Below are 16,580 nucleotides of genomic sequence, written 5' to 3'. Positions count from 1 at the left end.
CTGTAGCTGCTCTGTGCCCCCCTCCTGTCCAGGGGACTCCCCACACCCCACAGGCCAGCTCAGAGGGTCTTTGGGAAGCACCGAAGGACGGGGGGCAGTGTGGGTGACACGGGGGCTGGGACAGAGGTGGGGGACAACCTGGCACCCAGGGTGTGAGCACACACATACACACACACACACACACACACACACACACACAAAATACCTTCACAGAACTGCAAGGGAAAACAGGTGGCTTTTTTTTTTTTTTTTTAGTTTTTTTGTTTGTTTTGTTTATTTTCTACATCTCCATGTCTACGGTGTTATTTTTTGCTAGTATTTTTTGTTTGTTTCTTTGACTGTAACATCAACTGAGGTAAACATCTGTGACCAACACATCTCCTAGAAAGGGCAGAGGGTCCCCACCCGGCCAACAGCGGCGGTGGCAGCCGTGGCCTGACAGGGTTTGTCTGGGGCCAGACTGGTGGCTCCAAACCCAGGGCAGGCTGGGCTACGAAACTACGGTCCCTTCCCAACGCTAACATCCTAGATACTACGACGAGGGAGCCAACTCCCAAACAGGATCTTAACAGAGAAAAAGAGAGAAAGAGAAGAGAGAGGGCCTGGCGGGCACGTGGACTGTTGGAATTTCGCTTCCTTGTTATTGCAGGAGACACCAGGGTGTGGAGAGGCCTAAGGCAAAAGGAGAAGTTGCGGCAGGGGAGAGGTGGCCCCTGTGGCCCCTCGGGCTTCAGCTGGGCCGGGGGCAGTGAGGGGGAGGGCCTTCTGGGAGACCTGGCCCTTGGCAGGAGGGGTTTTGCTACTTACCTGGCACGTGGAGGGTCCCATGTCCCCAGGGAGGAGAGGGGCCAGGCCCTGGGGCAGCCACACAGCTTGTAAACGGGACCTAGGCAGGGCAGGGGACCTATAGCCCTTTGCATGGTGGGAGTGAGGGGCAGAGCTGGAAATGTGGTGGTATTAGGGGACTCCAGGCCAGAGGGCGGTCAGAGACTCTTCGAAGCCAGCCTGGCCCATCAATGCCCCAGAACCCAGTAGGGACCCACCTAGTAGGGGTGGCCCAGGACCGTGGGTGGGGCATGGCCAGGCTGAGGGCACAGCCTCACCCCTATTGAGGTTATTGCGGGGATCCCAGGCCTCCAGAGAGGGCAGGGTGGTCACCCGGGAGCACTGGGCAAGGCTGGGCTCCCCTCAGTGTTGTTGCCCTGGTGTCTGAAGGGTCCTTCAGATGCCTCGGGGCTGCTTCCTCTGAGCGCTGTGGGAAGATGCAGGCCCAGGCACCCTGAGAGGCGGGCAGGTCTCTGGAGGCAGCCGGACACAGTCACTGGAACATCTGAGGTAACACACACACCTAGGCACTACATACTACACAGCCACACCCAGGCACAGCCACACCCAGGCACTCACACCTAGGCAGACACTCACAGCTACGCACACACCTGTACTCTACGCACTCACACCTAGACACACACCTGTACTCTACACAGCCACACCCAGACCTACGCACTCACACCTGAACTCTATACAGCCACACCTGCAGTGTAGCACCCCACACCTCGGCACTCCCACACCACACCGCATGCAGCTCCCAACCCCCCTCCAGCAACCTGAGAGACACAGGAAAAAAAAAAAAAAACATCAGCCGTCTTTGGAGGCTAAGGGGTTTGACACCAATAAAAACCCAGCTGAGATTCCTAGCTGGGGATCCCCTTACTGCAGGCTGGGAGGGTCCACAGGTGGCAAGAGACTAAGGGGGAGGGTCTCTGCTAGTCAGCAGGGTCCCGCACAAGAGCCAGGGCTGGGAACAAGGGTGTGGAGGAGTCACTAAGGGCCTGTTGCCCCAGGAACGTCCTGTGCACACACACACACACACACACACACTCTCAAGCATACATCGGCACCCAGACATTTGCTACATTTTCCTGGGGCTTGGCTTCTCCCTACAGCCTCCCCAGCAAGCGGTGGGTCTCAGCGCAATGTCCTCATACCAGCCAGTGCCCAGCGGCCTGCAGCCCCTCCTTCGCCCAACTTCAGTCCTTCTCTGTGCCCAGGGCCCCAGGTGTGGGTAAGAGTGGGGGGGGTGGAGGGAAGATGTGGATCTGCCAGGGGATGCCAACAGTCAGGAGCAGAATTTGGCGGGATTCCGGGGTTGGGGGTGTCAGGGGGGTGAAGCCCCCACGCTCCGTTGCTCCCAGTGTGTGTGGGGGGGTGGGGGTGGGGATGGGGGTGGGGTGGGGGCCTCTGGAATCCTCTCAGGTCTGCAGGGTTCGGCTCCTCCAGGTCAAGCACTCGCCCCCACGAGACCGCGTGGGAGGTGTCTGCAGGTGGCATGGTCACCAGGCTGTTGTGGCGGGCCAGGGACAGCCGGCCCGCCTCCCTCTACTTGTGGCGGTGGCTTCTTTTCCATCTCCTGCTGCCAACACCAGCACCGGCTTGTTGCTTGGGGTGGGGATGGGGGTCCAGGGAGGCTCCCGCATCCCCCCTCCCCCCCGTCCTCACCTGGATGTGCATGGTGCCCCAGGCCCGAGGGCGGCTCAGACGCAGATCTCGATGGCTGTGGCCAGCACCACCTGCCCTTTGCTCTTGTCTGGGCGGCCATCGGTCCTGCCGGAGGGCCCCGGGGGCGCCAAGCCGGTCTCGGGCACAGGCACCGGCACGGGTACCGGCACGGGCACAGGTGCAGGCCCGACGGCCGGGGGTGCGGGCCGGGAACCGCTGCCGCTTTCGGTGAGCACCGTCCGCTTGAGCGGCCCGGGCGCCTCGAGGCGCAGCGGCCCCGCAGGCAGACGGTCCCCAGGCGGCTTGCGCGAGCGGTGCGAGGGCCTGCGCCGCAGCTCCGATGTGAGCTCGTGCTTGAGGAAGCGGAAGACCTCCTTGGCCGGCCCACGGCGCTCCGGCTCCAGAGCCAGCAGGCGCTGGAACATGCGCAGCGCAGGCTCGGTGAAACGCCGCCACTGTGACGGCAGCCCTGGCAGGCGGCCACGCTGCCAGCGCACGAACTCCTCGAAGAAGGCGTCGGCGCCCGACGCCGCCTCCCACGGGAAGTTGCCCGTGAGCACGCAGAAGATGAGCACGCCGAAGGCCCACACGTCCACGCCTGTGTCCACGGCGAAGCCGTCGGCGCGGCCGGCCTGGCACACCTCGGGCGCCGTGTAGGGGATGGTGCCGCTCACGCGCTTCACGCGGCAGCCCACGCGGCGCGTCATGCCGAAGTCAGCCAGCTTCACGCGGCGACACTCGCGGTCGAAGAGCAGCACGTTCTCGGGCTTGATGTCGCGGTGTACCAGCTGTCGCCCGTGCATGAAGTCCAGTGCCAGCCCCAGCTGCTGCACACAGCGCTTCACGGTGTCCTCGGGGAGCCCCACCTGCCAGCCGGCGCGGAGAGGACAGTCACCCTCAGCGGCTCCTTCCCGCATCCCACCCACTTGTTGCCCCTTCTCTGGGTGGACTCTGGAGTTTCCTTGATGCAGGAACCACTTGGCCACGGCGCCATGAGCTCCCCCTCCGCTGTCTCATGATTTAGTGGGTGGCCACTGTGAGCCATTAGCCAGCCAGTGCCCGGCACCTTCCAGCATAGTCTCCACTCCCTGGCTGCAGGGCCCCCTTGCCGCCAGGTGGCTCTGGCTTCTCCCTCTTGGGCAAGTCCAGGGGAGGGGGTGAGGTGGGGTGGGACCCCACAGGAGACTGCCTTGTCCCTTGGGCTCACAGAGCAGTCAGGACCTCTGTCTTTGCTCTGTATCCCCAGTCCCCACACAGTGACCGCACATGCAGGGGCAGGTACCCAAGTGAGTGGCCCTTCTGCTCCCCCACTCTCCCTCTGCCTCCCCCGCCTCCTCCACAAGACTGTCACCCTCAGCCTTGACCCCCATCTCCAGTACCTGGGGAGGGATGATGTCAAACAGGTCCCCAGCGGGCGCATACTCCTGGGCGAAGACGTAACAGTCCTCGGTCTCGAAGACCACGTCGAAGACTTTGATGATGAAGGGGCTCGCAGACAGGCTGTTGGTGATGCTCACCTCCCGCAGGAAGTTCTTCAGCTTGGTTTTGCTCTTGTTCACGAACTTCAGCGCCATTTTCGTGCCTGGGGTCGTGGTGGGAGCAGGTATGCTGCAGTGAAGCCCACTCCCCTCCCTCCCGCCCAGGTCTGTCCGCTGACCCTGTTCTAGCGCCACACAGAGGTGGGCAGGGGGATGTCTTTCCTGCCACTTGCAGCCCCTACCCTGCCAGGAGGGCCTCTGGCCTCCAAGAACTCCCCACCCACCAGATGCAGGGTGGGGGGAACTTAAAAAAAGTTCATGGCAAAATGTACATCATGAGAAAAGAAAGTCCAGTTTTCAAAAAGCTTCAGCAACACATCGTTTCTGGAGCCTGGAGCCTCCTGCCCGCTCCAGTTCCACATTCAGGATGTGTTTTGAGACAATGTATTCAGCATGCAGGTGGGTAGCCAATGCCATTAATCCTTGAACAACACAGAATGGCCACAGTTTTCACAACTTGACATCGTATCAGCCATGATAAATAATCCAGAGATGACGTAAGCTACTCAGGAGGGCCATGTGCAAATCCTGGGTTGTCTGCAAATCCTTGAGTGTTTGTAGGGGTTGCCATCCGCTAGGGGCCTGAACCCAACCCCCTGTGGGTATCAAAGGTTAAGGGAGCTTGTCTGTTTCCCATTTATCTCACAGAGCTAGACTGCAGTTTCTGGAGTGCACAGTAGGGGATACTGCGAGGCACAGGTCCCGACACACCCATCTGCAGGCAGGCTGTGCCCATGTGACCACCTAGTACTTGCACAGCTCCCAGACCCTGCCTGTAGCACTTCACATGGCTCATACTTCCCAATGACCCTGTGAGGTGATGTAAGTGACCCTATTTTACAGAAGGGAAAACAGGCATGTGTGGAGTGAGGGTCAAGTCCTTGGCTTGAGAACACACAGCAATGCCCAGGGCTCCTGCTGCTGCTGTCTGTCCCTCAGTCGGCACAAAGCCCTTGCCCAGGTGTGTGCAGTCCCTGAGTGGCAGCTGGATGGGCACTGCTGGGAGTCCAGGGTTCGTGTGGAATAGGGAGGGGAAGTGGCAGGTGCAGAGGGAAGAGAAGGTTCTGGAGCTGACCGGAGTCATCTGAGTGCAGAGCCTTTGTGGCTGTAGGACCTGGGCCAAGTGACTCACTGTGTCCCTTATCTGAGCTGACCTCCCAGGATTGGTCCCACTGCCTCGGGGCATGCGCCCTAGGCTGTCATTGTGACCATGGAGATTGCCTGGGTCCAACTGCCAGTTGTACCCCTTGCCCTGAACCCCAGGTTCAAGGGCAGCCCACATGTCACCAAAGCCGCCCACCACAGTCTGAACACCCTGGTCTCCCCACCCCTGATTCCTCCCTTGCAACCTGCCCAACTTTGTCCACTCCACCTGGACCCCTGACCTCCCTTCCTTATTGGCCTCCTGCCCCGCCCCCTACCCTGGGCTGCCAAGTGAGCACACCACCCATGTCGCCACTCACCTGTACCCTTGTAGGCCACCAGGTCAACCTTGCCATAGGTGCCTTTGCCCAGCTCCCGGACGAGTTCATAGTGTTTGGTGACGTCGCTGGCGGCCAGCGTGCGGAGGGTCAGCGCTTGCATGTCCTCGGTGAGCAGTGGCACACCCGTCCCAGATCCCGGGGCGGCCCCCGTCCCGCAGCAGGGCAGGGAGCGGGCTGGCTCGGGCTCTGGGCAGCCCACGCTCATCTTCTCCCTGTGGTGGGGGATACAGCATGACGGGGATATCAGGCTGGGGCCCCCTCCTCCGCCCCCCAAAACACCCAGAAGCCGGAGGTTGGGTCCAGATGCTATACCCAAGATGGCCATGAGAGGGCGACAAGCATCTTTGTCTCGTTAGCCTCCCTGGCTGATTCTAGGTCTTCACCCCTTGCCAGGGGCACAGCCAGCCCAGTCAGCTTGTACTGTCACCCATGTTTATGTCACACAGTGACAAGGACTCACACTGACCACTTCCACCCACAATTACTGGTGGACACCAGCACCTATCGCCAGGTGCCCTTTAAAACCCTGGGAACACAGGAACCAACATGCTTTGCTGGGGTTCATGTTCTGGGGGGAGCTGGGACAACCTCATGACCCCACACATTCTGTGTTACAGTGGAAAGGCATGTTCAAGACCAAACAAACTCCAGCAGACTGGGGCAGACATGGCCACGTGACAACACCGCCATGCACACCCTGGCCTGTGTCAACATGACATCTCACTCCTGCACGCACACCCACAGCTGTGAGCCCAGGGTCCCACCCAGCTACCAGTGAGCACCTGTCCCACAACAACCCAGGGGCTGCCACTGTGGTCCCCAGCTTAAGGCTTCTACTGCAGTACAAGCACTGCATATGAGCACTGGGCCTTAGCTGCTCCACTTCTAATCCAGCTCTCCGCTCATGCACCTGGGGAGGCAGTGGACGATAGTCCAAAGTTCTTGAGTCCCTTGCCAACCACATGGGGGACCTGGATGGAATTCCATTCCCCTAACTATTTCAGTCATTTGGGGAGTGGACCAGCAGAAGGAAGATCTGTTTCTATCACTTGGCTTCTTAAGTGAAATCTAAAAGGAAAAAAAAAAAAAAGGACCCAGACAAGTGACCCCTTTGGTGTGCACACAGCGAGGTGGCCCTGGATTTGGGATCCCCAGGGGCATCTGCGAGGTTGGAGGAACCAGGCAGCCCAAAAGGCTAGGGCTGGGGGGGCATAGTCAAAAGCCCCAGCCAAGCTCTTCTCTTTTCTTACTCCTCTCTGCTTTCACTCCCCATTCAGTTTCCCAGGTGTACCTAGGCGCCTTTGCTGTAACAGGAAAATAGTGCCCGTGTCCAGTATCCCCGGGGATGAGCTTTGACAGGTGTGTGTGCTTCACAGAGCCAACCCGGTGGTTCAAACACGGCGGGCTGCAAGCCCCAGGGCTTCCTCAGGCCCCTGCTGTACACAGGGCCCCATTCCTCACCGCCCTGTTTCCAGGCAACCACTTCTAGGCCATTCCCATCAGTGGGGGAGGGGTGGCCCAGAGGCGCCAAGCCGTTTCAAGGAGCAGCCTGTGCAGGGGTACTGTGCTGGTACCTGTGCCTGGGTGTCCTGCAAGCTGCCTCCAGACGCCAGGGCCCACCTCCTGCTGCACCCCATCCTACTCCAACTGCTGGCCAGACCCTGGCTCTGAGAGGGTTCAATCCTGATTCTGTCCATTGCTAGCAAGATGCCTTGGGCAACTCCAGTGAGCCCCAGTTTTCACCATATGTAAAAGGGGTGCAATAATAGGGCTTGCATCCACGGATCGCTGTGATGAGTAAATGAGACTCAGGGGTGGGTGTGTGGTCCAGCAGACACCTGTCTTGCACAACACCGGGTGGGTTCAAGTCCCAGATCTACCTCCTACTACCGTACACTCTTGGACACAGTAGCAATAGCTCAGAACCAAGTAGGAGGACCTGCATGGCACTCCTGGTTCCTGGTTTCAGCCATGGTCCGGCCCCAGCCACCCGTGGGCATGAGGACAGCAGGTGTACAGGCTGAGTGCCATCATCACCATCACTGGTTGCTTTCTTTCTCGCTGATCAGGGGCTCGGGCTGCCCATAGCTCGGGGCGGGAAGGGGAGGAGCTGCCCAGGAGCCTGGTGGCCTCCCGCAGGCTGCCCGTTGCTCTCCCTTCACTCAGCACGACCCAGCTTCCCACTTCCCACGGAGGGAACTTCCTGCCTCCCACCCAGCCCCACGTGGCGCTCCATCTGCACTGTCTCAGCCGGCTGGGGTGCTGGGAGCCCTCCTCCCTCCCTCGCAGGCCCCCCATCTTGTGCTTCTGTGTTCACTGTCTGCTGGGCCTCTCTCCCCTCCAGTCATAGAACCAATTGTTTTCTGTTTTCTAGTCCGCTTTAAGTAGGTGTCCCCAAGCCAGGGACTGTGTTAAACAGAGAGGCCTGGGGTGGGCAGGTGGTAAGGTGCCAGGCCTCTGGGAACCCAGCCCCGATGCTTTCCCTTAAACCCTGGCTTGGGGCAAGGGTGGGTGGCTGGCCCAGTGGCTGAGGCACCTGTGTGTCCTATCCCAGCTTCAAGCTCTAGGACCTGAGCCCCGTTTCCTGCCAGCACACATTCTGGGAGGCAGTGGTTCAAGTACTTGGGTCCCTTACATCCCCGGGGAGACATGGGCTGAGCTCCCAGCTTCTGGCTTTGACCGGAGCCAGCGTGAACATTTGAGGAGTGACCCAGGGGAGCACCTGCCCGAGTCTCCATGAATCCCTGGCTCCAGACAGCTCCCAGGGTCCTCTTTGCTGCAGTCACCTGCTGGGCCCAAGTGGGCTCAGGGTAGCTGGGGGGAACAGTGATTCTGACACAGCCAATGGAAGTGGTGTTGGTGCCCGCAGGTGTGAACAACACCGGCTCTGGACTGGCAGGCGTGGGCCAGTGCATGCTTGGGCCGTTTCTGTGGGGTATGGGCTACCCAGGCATTTTAATCAGTCCACAGCCCTCTTGGCCTTGAACTCCTTCTTTTTTAAAAAAAGATTTATTTATTTTTTATTGTAAAGTCAGATATAGAGAGGAGGAGAGACAGAGGGGAAGATCTTCCGTCCAATGGTTCACTCCCTAAGTGGCCACAAGGGCCAGAGCTGAGCAGATGCAAAGCCAAGAGCCAGGAGCCAGGAGCCTCTTCTGGGTCTCCCACATGGGTGCAGGGTCCCAAGGCCCTGGGCCATCCTCAGCTGCTTTCCCAGGCCGCAAGCAGGGAGCTGGAAGGGAAGTGAGGTCACTGGGATTAGAACAAGCGCCCATAAGGGATTCTGGCACACGCAAGGTGAGGACTTTAGCCACTAGGCTACTGTGCTGGGACCTGACCTGAACTCTTAATTGGATGCTGGGCTGTTCCCCTGACCTGTGGCCTCCCTGAGGGCTCTGGGTGGGGCAGGTCCCGTGTGCACTCACTTTCAGTAGCTCCTGGGATCACATGGGTGCAAGTGGCCACCAACCGTCCCCTTCCACACCCTGAGTGCTGGGCCCCTTACTCCTGTGGCCTTAGACACGCTCAGGGTGGGTACTGGGCTATGTCAGGGGCACCACCACAGAAGTAGTTTGAGCTGCCTCCATGTATGGCCTCATCCTCAGGCCACGCCCATGCACAGTCCACTCCCCTGCACTGCTTCTCTATGGCTCACGTCCCTCCCATCTTGTCCTCCCCCGACTCCAACTTCTCCCTGCATCTCAGCACCCACTCCTCCAGGAAGTCCTCCATGGCAGGTGCTGCTTCCAGCTCTGCTGAGTGGAGACAGGTCTGTCTGTCTCTGTCCGCAGGCCCAGAGTTCCCCAGAGGGAGGGGCTGGATTGGATTGGAGCCTTTCCCCACCCTACCCAGGCATACAGGGTCCATCTCTGGGGGTCCATGCGCCCTGTTGCCCCCACCTTTCCTTCCAGCCTGTTGTCCACAAGCTGCCCGCAGTACAAGAGGAATTCATCCTCACGGCTGTCCCCAGGTACACTCTGCCTTTGACCCAGTTCCGACGCATGTGACTTCAGAGGCTCCAAGGGGAACTACAGAAACGGCACGGGCCTTGAGGCTTAGCAGGGCTGGCCTGCATCCTGACATGTGCCACTTTCTAGCTGGGTGACCTTGAGCAAGTCGCACCATGTCTCTGAACCTCTGCAGCTTTGTTTCCACCTCCACGAGGAGAAGAGTAAGTTGCAGCCATGGTGCTGGCACCCTCTGCTCCCTGCATGCCAGGTCCTGTTCAAACCCCTCTGAGCAGGCCCCGCGGGGTAGCCAAGTGGCTAGTCCTCACCTTGCATGTGCTGGGATCCCATATGGTCGCTGGTTCTAATCCCGGTGGCCCCACTTCCCATCCAGCTCCCTGTTTGTGGCATGGGAAAGCAGTTAAGGATGACCCAAGGCCTTGGGACCCTGTACCCATGTGGGAGACCCAGAAGAGGCTCCAGGTTCCTGGATTTGGATTGGTACAGCTCCAGCCGTTGTGGCCACTTAGGAAGTAAATCAACAGACAGAAGTTCTTCCTCTCTGTGTGTCTGACTTTCCAATAAAAAAAAAAATAAGTCTTAAACAACCAACCTCTGAGCTCTCTGACACTATGGGAAGGTCCCCACATCACCCCTTGGAAAGGAGCGAAGCGAGGCACCAAGGGACCATGTCGCCTGCCTGGGATCACCCAACAAGCGCCGGGATGGGCTCCAGAGTGGGTACTCTCAACACCCCATGGTTTTGCTTTGTTTTTTTCTTATTCTAGAATGATGGAAATCTCTCTCCCAGGGCCCTCTGTAGCCAGGCCAGGAAATTGAGGCCCAAGTCTCCACCTAGGACGCTTCTGGCTTCTTTGTCTCGCTCCTGTTGAGTGCCCAGCACTTGTCAGCCAGGATGCCACACCCCTATCAGCCGGTTTGCTCCTCCTACAATCTCAGGCCCCAACAGTGCAGCAGGACACGCCCCTGGGGTTACAAGGCCAGGGTCCAGTAACAGTGCAAACTCCATCCTCAAATTTATCTCACCAATATTGTTGCCGCTGCACCTGCTGGAAGGCACAGCTGTGAACATCTCCACCCATGGCACTGTCTCCCCACACTTGGTTGACTGCTGTCCACCCCATGCAGCCTCTCGCCCCTCTCCAGGGTGTATGTAGCCTTGCTAGTCCCCAGGGAACCCACCACTTCCCTTACTAAAGGTGGGTGGGGTCCCAGGTCTCCATGGCAGCAGCCACAGCTTTGCCACCTGCCAGGAGGGCCACAGCAGTGGGGGAGGGTTTCCTGGGTAAGAAGCAGGGCCGGCCGCCCACTGCTTCCTGCTGGGTGGGTGGCTTGAGCAGGGTTCCACCCCAATGAAACCGCACCCAATTCAAGCCTACCCATCGCACACATGCAACACACGTGTATACCTATGGAGAGGTGTGTGCATGCACACACATTCACACACAGTGAAAGCTGGTGTGGCCAGCTTTCACTCCCTGAGGCCCCATTCACCCCCTTCTCCAGGAGTACCACATGGCGGCTGGCAGGGGCTGCCCAGCCTGAAGTGTGTCCTTGCCTCCTCTGCAGGCGGCGTGGCCACATGGCTGGTTTCCCTCACTGGAACGTGAACAGACGTGCTGTGTGTCACAGCCAGGCGGCAGCTGCGAGGAGGTGGTGCAGGTACCTCTGTTCTCTCCCTCAGGGTGCTGGTCTGATGCTGAGGATCCCAGAACCCTAAAAGGGGGCACAGGCACCTGATGCTGAGGACGAGCCCCTCCTTGTGGGTATGTGAGTCGGCAGGTGCTGGACTGCTGGGAGATGGGGTGACAGGAGCCCAATTTCTGGCTTCTGTAGTTGGGAGGCGACAACTGGGATTTGAATGGCCCGCCTGGCACTCGGTCAGAGGAGGCTCAGCTCACCAGAGCCGCATGAACCCTGGGGATAGCGAGTGACCAGACTCCCATGACAGTGGGGCTGGGACACGGTGACCAGCCTGTCCGGGGGAGAACAGGAATGCTGCAAACACCTGCAGAGCAGTTTCCGTGTGCCAGGGGCCGGGCTGACCGCCCTGCGTCACATCCTGCCATCCTCAGAGATGCCTGCTGTGCTGTCCTTGGCTAGCCCTCTGCAAAAACGGAGGCTGCTGGGTCCGGCGGCGTGGCCTAGCGGCTAAAGTCCTCGCCTTGAACGCCCCGGGATCCCATATGGGTGCCGGTTCTAATCCCGGCAGCTCCACTTCCCATCCAGCTCCCTGCTTGTGGCCTGGGAAGGCAGTGGAGGACGGCCCAATGCATTGGGACACTGCACCCGCGTGGGAGACCCGGAGGAGGTTCCAGGTTCCCGGCTTTGGATCGGCGCGCACCGGCCCGTTGTGGCTCACTTGAGGAGTGAAACATCGGACGGAAGATCTTCCTCTCTGTCTATCCTCCTCTCTGTATATCTGGCTGTAATAAAATGAATAAATCTTTAAAAAAAAAAAACGGAGGCTGCTGCTGCGGCTTCAGCACCTCCGAATTTTACATATTTTGTCAGCTTTGTAACAGCATTAAGAGGTGTCACGGTTAAGGGGTGATTAGGTCATCTGACGGTAAATGATGAATGAATGGCTCAGACCACTGAATGAATGAAGGGAACACAGTGAATGCATGAATGCCTTCAGTGAAGGAGCTCCTTTGGATTCTCGTCCTGTTTCTCATCCTTCCACCTTCGATCATAAGATGATGCCGTAAGAAAGTCCTCACTGAATACCTGGCCCCTAATCTTAGGCTGCCCAGCCTCCTGCACAGCCACAAAGACAGGTCTTTCTGTTTCACCGTCTGCGGTCGGTGGTACCCTGTTATAGCAGCAGAGTGTGAGCCAAGTCAGACACTGAAGCCCAGCTGGGCCTGGCCACCTGCCCAAGGGCTCAGCAGCAGGGCTGGGATTTGAACCCAGGTGCTCAGGTGTCAGCTCCCGCATCCTCTGCAGTTCTAGGAGGCAGCCCCGACTCACAGTCAGATGCGACAGGAAGTAAGTGCGCTCTCTGTTGCTGGGGGTGGAGAAGCAGAGGCGGGGTGCCCATCTGTTGGGGAATCGGTGGTGGTGAAGGGGGGTGAGGTTGGGCCTAGTGATGCCAGCCAGACTGTACTGGGATTCCCAAGTTCTCTGCCTCCACTTCCAGGTCCTCTCCCTCCGGCCACTGAACTTAGGCTATGTCCCCAGCATGGGGAAGTTCTCCAGGCTGGGCGACTGTTGCAGGGTGGATCACTTACTTCTCCATTTAACCTGCTAACACACCTGTGCCCCCCATCAGAGTGCCTGGGCTGGCTCCCAGCTCTGGCTGCATGGATGAGGTCCCTGCCAGCCGTGTGGCCGACCTGGACTGAGTTTTCGGCTTCTGGCTTTGCTTCCCCACCTTGACTGCTTCAGACCACAGCGGGAGTGACCAGTGGATGGGAGATCTGTCTCTCGACTGCTTTCCCAGGCCACGAGCAGGGAGCTGAATGGGAAGTGGAGTCGCCAGGATTAGAACCGGTACCCATATGGGATCCCGGTGTGTTCAAGGCGAGGATTTTAGCCGCTAGGTCACCACCACCGGAGATCTGTCTCTCAAACAGCTTTGCAACAGGGTGCGACTTGAGGCCCTGAGGCAACAAGTCAGCGCCTCAGAGCTCTCCCTGGGCTCTCCCTGCCTCCCTGGAAGGTGACAGTGTTGGAGTCACTGCTTCCTGTCGGCCAGCCTGCGTGACTGAGCCCGCTCTCCACACCTCCTTAGCCACTTGCGCTCAAGTCCCTCCCTGATGCTTTGCTGCAGCTGTTAGTGAGACAGTACGACCTCAGCCAGGGTCACAAAGCTGGAGGACGGGTGTGCAGCTGCTGGGGACTCGTTGTCCCCATGGCAGGCGGGAAAGCCCTCCCGTGTGAGCAAAGCTAAGAGGCAGTGACCTTGGCACCTAGGCACAGGCCTGCCTGAAAGGCCAATGATTCTTCTGCACACATGTTTCAGGAATCAATACCATTTCCTTTTGACTTGGCTAAGTCTGAGCTGTGTTTATGTAACCCGCACCTTCAAGATTCCAGGCAAGCATACCTAGCGGGGCGCAGGCACTGGATGGGCGAGCTGTGGGCATGGGCGGGCAGGTAAGAGTGACGCATTTGAAACAGGCAGATAAAGCTCAACCCCCTCCATGCCACGAGGCTAGGAAGACAATGGCCAGTGTCCAGGTGTTGCCAAGGAGGACCTTGGCCTCGGGGACGGGCACCTTTCTGAAGCGACACCTGAGTGGGTCTCGAAGGGGATAGCCAACCAGCAGGAAACCAAGCGGGTCCTTGAAAGCAAAGCCCATGCCTTCATCATCCTGCTATTCTCAGCACCGAACCAGGGTGTGACAAATGCCGGGTGAATAATTCTTTACATGTTGGGGGAAGTTGTACCTTTTTATATCTTCACTTCCTTGAACGTGGCCCTATTATAGCCTACAAACACAGGTATTCTTCCAGTGGTGAAGTATCCTTGGCCCCTCTTGATAGATGCAGAGATGGCCGGCCAGAAGGGAAGACTGATCCATTCAAAGTCACATAGAGGGCCAGGGTGGGGGGCTGGGCCAGAGGCCACAGTGTCCGCAGGGTAAGGCACTGTCTCCCTTTGACAGTCCCAGCTGAGGGTGACACTGGCCACCGAGGCTGGCGAGGCTGTCCCGGGACTGACCCTGAGTGACACTCAGGCACCTTTGTCCTGTGCCAGGTGCCTCGTGTTGATGGATTCATCTAACCCAGGCACGTGCACAGCTGTCAGCCACAGTCCACAGAGGAGACACGGAGTGGTTGTATCAACCCATCACAGCCAGCCATCCAGTTGCCCTCAAAGCACAGCCCCATGATTTATGGTCTCTGAGATCACACAGCAGAAACCCTATCTCTTTGCTCAGTGCCTAAGGCTTCCCATGGCTGCTGCCTTCCTATCTTTGTAGCAATTCCTCTGTGCCGGGACCCAGAAGGGTTAATCTGCTAGCCCAGAATCACTCAGTCCCTCCTCCTGAATGGCTTTCCCTTCCCCATCCAGGTCTCTGGCCCAAAGCCTCAGGCCTCCCTCCAGCCAGAACTGCTTCAGCACCACACAGGCATGGACAGCACCCAGGCTGGCCCAGCCTCCAGGACAAGGCCAGTGGAACTGCTGGGGAGCCACTCTGGTCTCTCTGGTCGCTCATCACTTCCTCCCAGCCGTGAGCTATTTTCACCTCTCAGCTGCCACTCTATGGTCTTCCTCTCCCCTCAGGACTCTTCTTTCTTTTGAAATGTATTGTATTGGAGCCAGCTCCATGGTGTAGGATGCTGAGCCTCTGTCTGCAACTCCAGCATCCCATTTTGAGTACTGGTGGCTCCACTTCTGATCTAGCTCTCTGCTAATGGCCTGGGAAGGCAGTGGAGGAAGCACTCATGTGCCTAAGGCTTAGCTCCTGGCTTCAGGGTAGCTCAGCTCTAGCAGTAGAGGCCAACTGGGGAGTGAACTAGCGGATGAAAGATGTCTCCTCTCTCTGTAACTCTGCCTTTAAAACAAAAATACGTCTTTTTTAAAAGGTACTGTGTTCACTTGAAGGACAGAGGGAAAGAGAGAGAGAATCTCCCATCTGTTGATTTACTGCCCAAAGGCTCACACGAGATGGGGACTGGACCAGGCTGAAGCCAGAAACTCAATCCAGGTCTCCCATGTGGGTGGCAGCAATGAAAGTACTTGAGCCTTCACTAGTTGAGCAGGAAATGAGATCAGAAGTGGAGCTGGGACTTAAACCAGGCAGTGCGGGCATCCCGACTAGTGTAGTAATTGCTATGCCAAAGGTCTGCTCAGGTGCAACAGCCAGAGAGCACCACATGACTCCCAGCTTCCCTGCCCCCAGCTCCCATCTTTCATAAAGTTCTTACACTTGCCCTTGGGCTCTCTCTCTGCCGAATCACCTCCCCCCCTTGTACATCCTGGTCTCCCGGCTGTTCCCTGAACACCCTCGCCCCCTTGCCTGCTCCTTCCCCCAGACAACCACATGGCTCGGCTTTCCTAAGCTCAGTTGCCAGCAATGCCCCCTCTGCACTCCTAGTGCCCAGGACCCTGCCCTAGGATCTGCCCCCGCCACTGACTGAATGCCTGAGGTCACTGGCTGGGCTAGGATGGCCACAGGGCCTTTGTCATCTGGGAGCACTTAGGCACCAAGGGGCAGGGACTCTGTGGGCAGGCTTTGTTCATGCCTGCGGTCCCCAGCAGCTAACCCAGTGCTTGGCATGCTGCGGGCACTGCACAAATATTTGTTGACTGAATGAGGGCACACATTGGGACCTTCCCAGCATCAGACCACAGACACTGAGTGGCAGTCTCCCCCACCGGGAGCATCCTGGAGTCCCCTGAGGCTCCCTGTGGGGCTGTCTCAACCTCCCCTCCCAGCAGGCCAGTAGACAGCTGCTTACAGCTGTGCTCCCAGGGGGACAAGCTACCCAGCCTCTTTCACCCAGGCCATGGCAGGGGGAGCCCTTAGGGGTGGGGGAGGAAGTTTTCCCAGCCTAGCTGCCTGTCCAGTGTGCAGACAAAAGCACGGAAGTAGAGGGTGGTGAGGGTGTATGGGGGGGTTACCCATCCCTGGCTGATGGGTGGAAGATCCCAGCTGGGCATTCATCAGTAGGGGAGGGAGGACTGCCGGAGAGAAGGCTCCCCTCCCAGGCAGTTACAGCCCTTCCTTCTTTGCCCTCCCCCCGCAGCCCCTGCAGAAGAGTGAGCCAGGATGTGGCTGCACCCAGGGGCCTGCAAATCCAGACAAACATTGCCAGTCTTGCCATGGCAAGACAATCCAGACAAGCCATTGCCATGTGGCTCTGGGCTGGTGGTCTACCTTCCTGGGCCTCTGGCTTCTTAACCATTCACAGAGGATAATGGCCATAAAGTGCTATTCCTAATAGCTGACACTTATGGACCATTGAAGTTCAAGTGCTTCATACAGATTCACTCATTTAAACTTCACCCCAAGCTGTTATTATTCTCATCAAATCTCTTAGGGCTCCAGGAGGTAGGGGAAGATGAGGTGGCCTGGCCGAGCAGTCACAGAACCTCAGTTCATGAGACTTTGTCTCACTCCAGCACATCCAGTAAAGAT

General features: G+C 58.3%; 1 protein-coding gene across 5 annotated transcripts in view; it reads right to left on the bottom strand.

Annotated features, from left to right (window-relative positions):
- Nucleotides 1-243: 243 nt before the first annotated feature.
- Nucleotides 244-16,580, bottom strand: part of SBK1 (SH3 domain binding kinase 1) — a 34,925-nt gene continuing 18,588 nt past the window's right edge. For 2 of the 5 annotated variants that reach the window (XM_058680692.1, XM_058680691.1), the window contains exons 2-5: nt 5,498-5,730; nt 3,876-4,078; nt 2,497-3,362; nt 244-1,330 (exon numbers count right to left, since the gene is read on the bottom strand). In XM_058680692.1, coding sequence (XP_058536675.1) covers nt 2,532-3,362; nt 3,876-4,078; nt 5,498-5,723 — 1,260 coding nt within the window. In that variant the 5' untranslated portion in view covers nt 5,724-5,730 and the 3' untranslated portion in view covers nt 244-1,330; nt 2,497-2,531. Of the gene's footprint in view, nt 1,331-2,496; nt 3,363-3,875; nt 4,079-5,497; nt 5,731-6,809; nt 7,851-16,580 lie in introns of those variants that run through there. The other 3 variants (XR_009247571.1, XM_058680693.1, XM_004586839.2) reach the window with 3 other exon arrangements.

The sequence above is a fragment of the Ochotona princeps genome, chromosome 24, assembly GCF_030435755.1.
Source record: "Ochotona princeps isolate mOchPri1 chromosome 24, mOchPri1.hap1, whole genome shotgun sequence".
Taxonomy (NCBI): domain Eukaryota; kingdom Metazoa; phylum Chordata; class Mammalia; order Lagomorpha; family Ochotonidae; genus Ochotona; species Ochotona princeps.
This window is presented reverse-complemented; position numbering and strand designations above follow the sequence as displayed.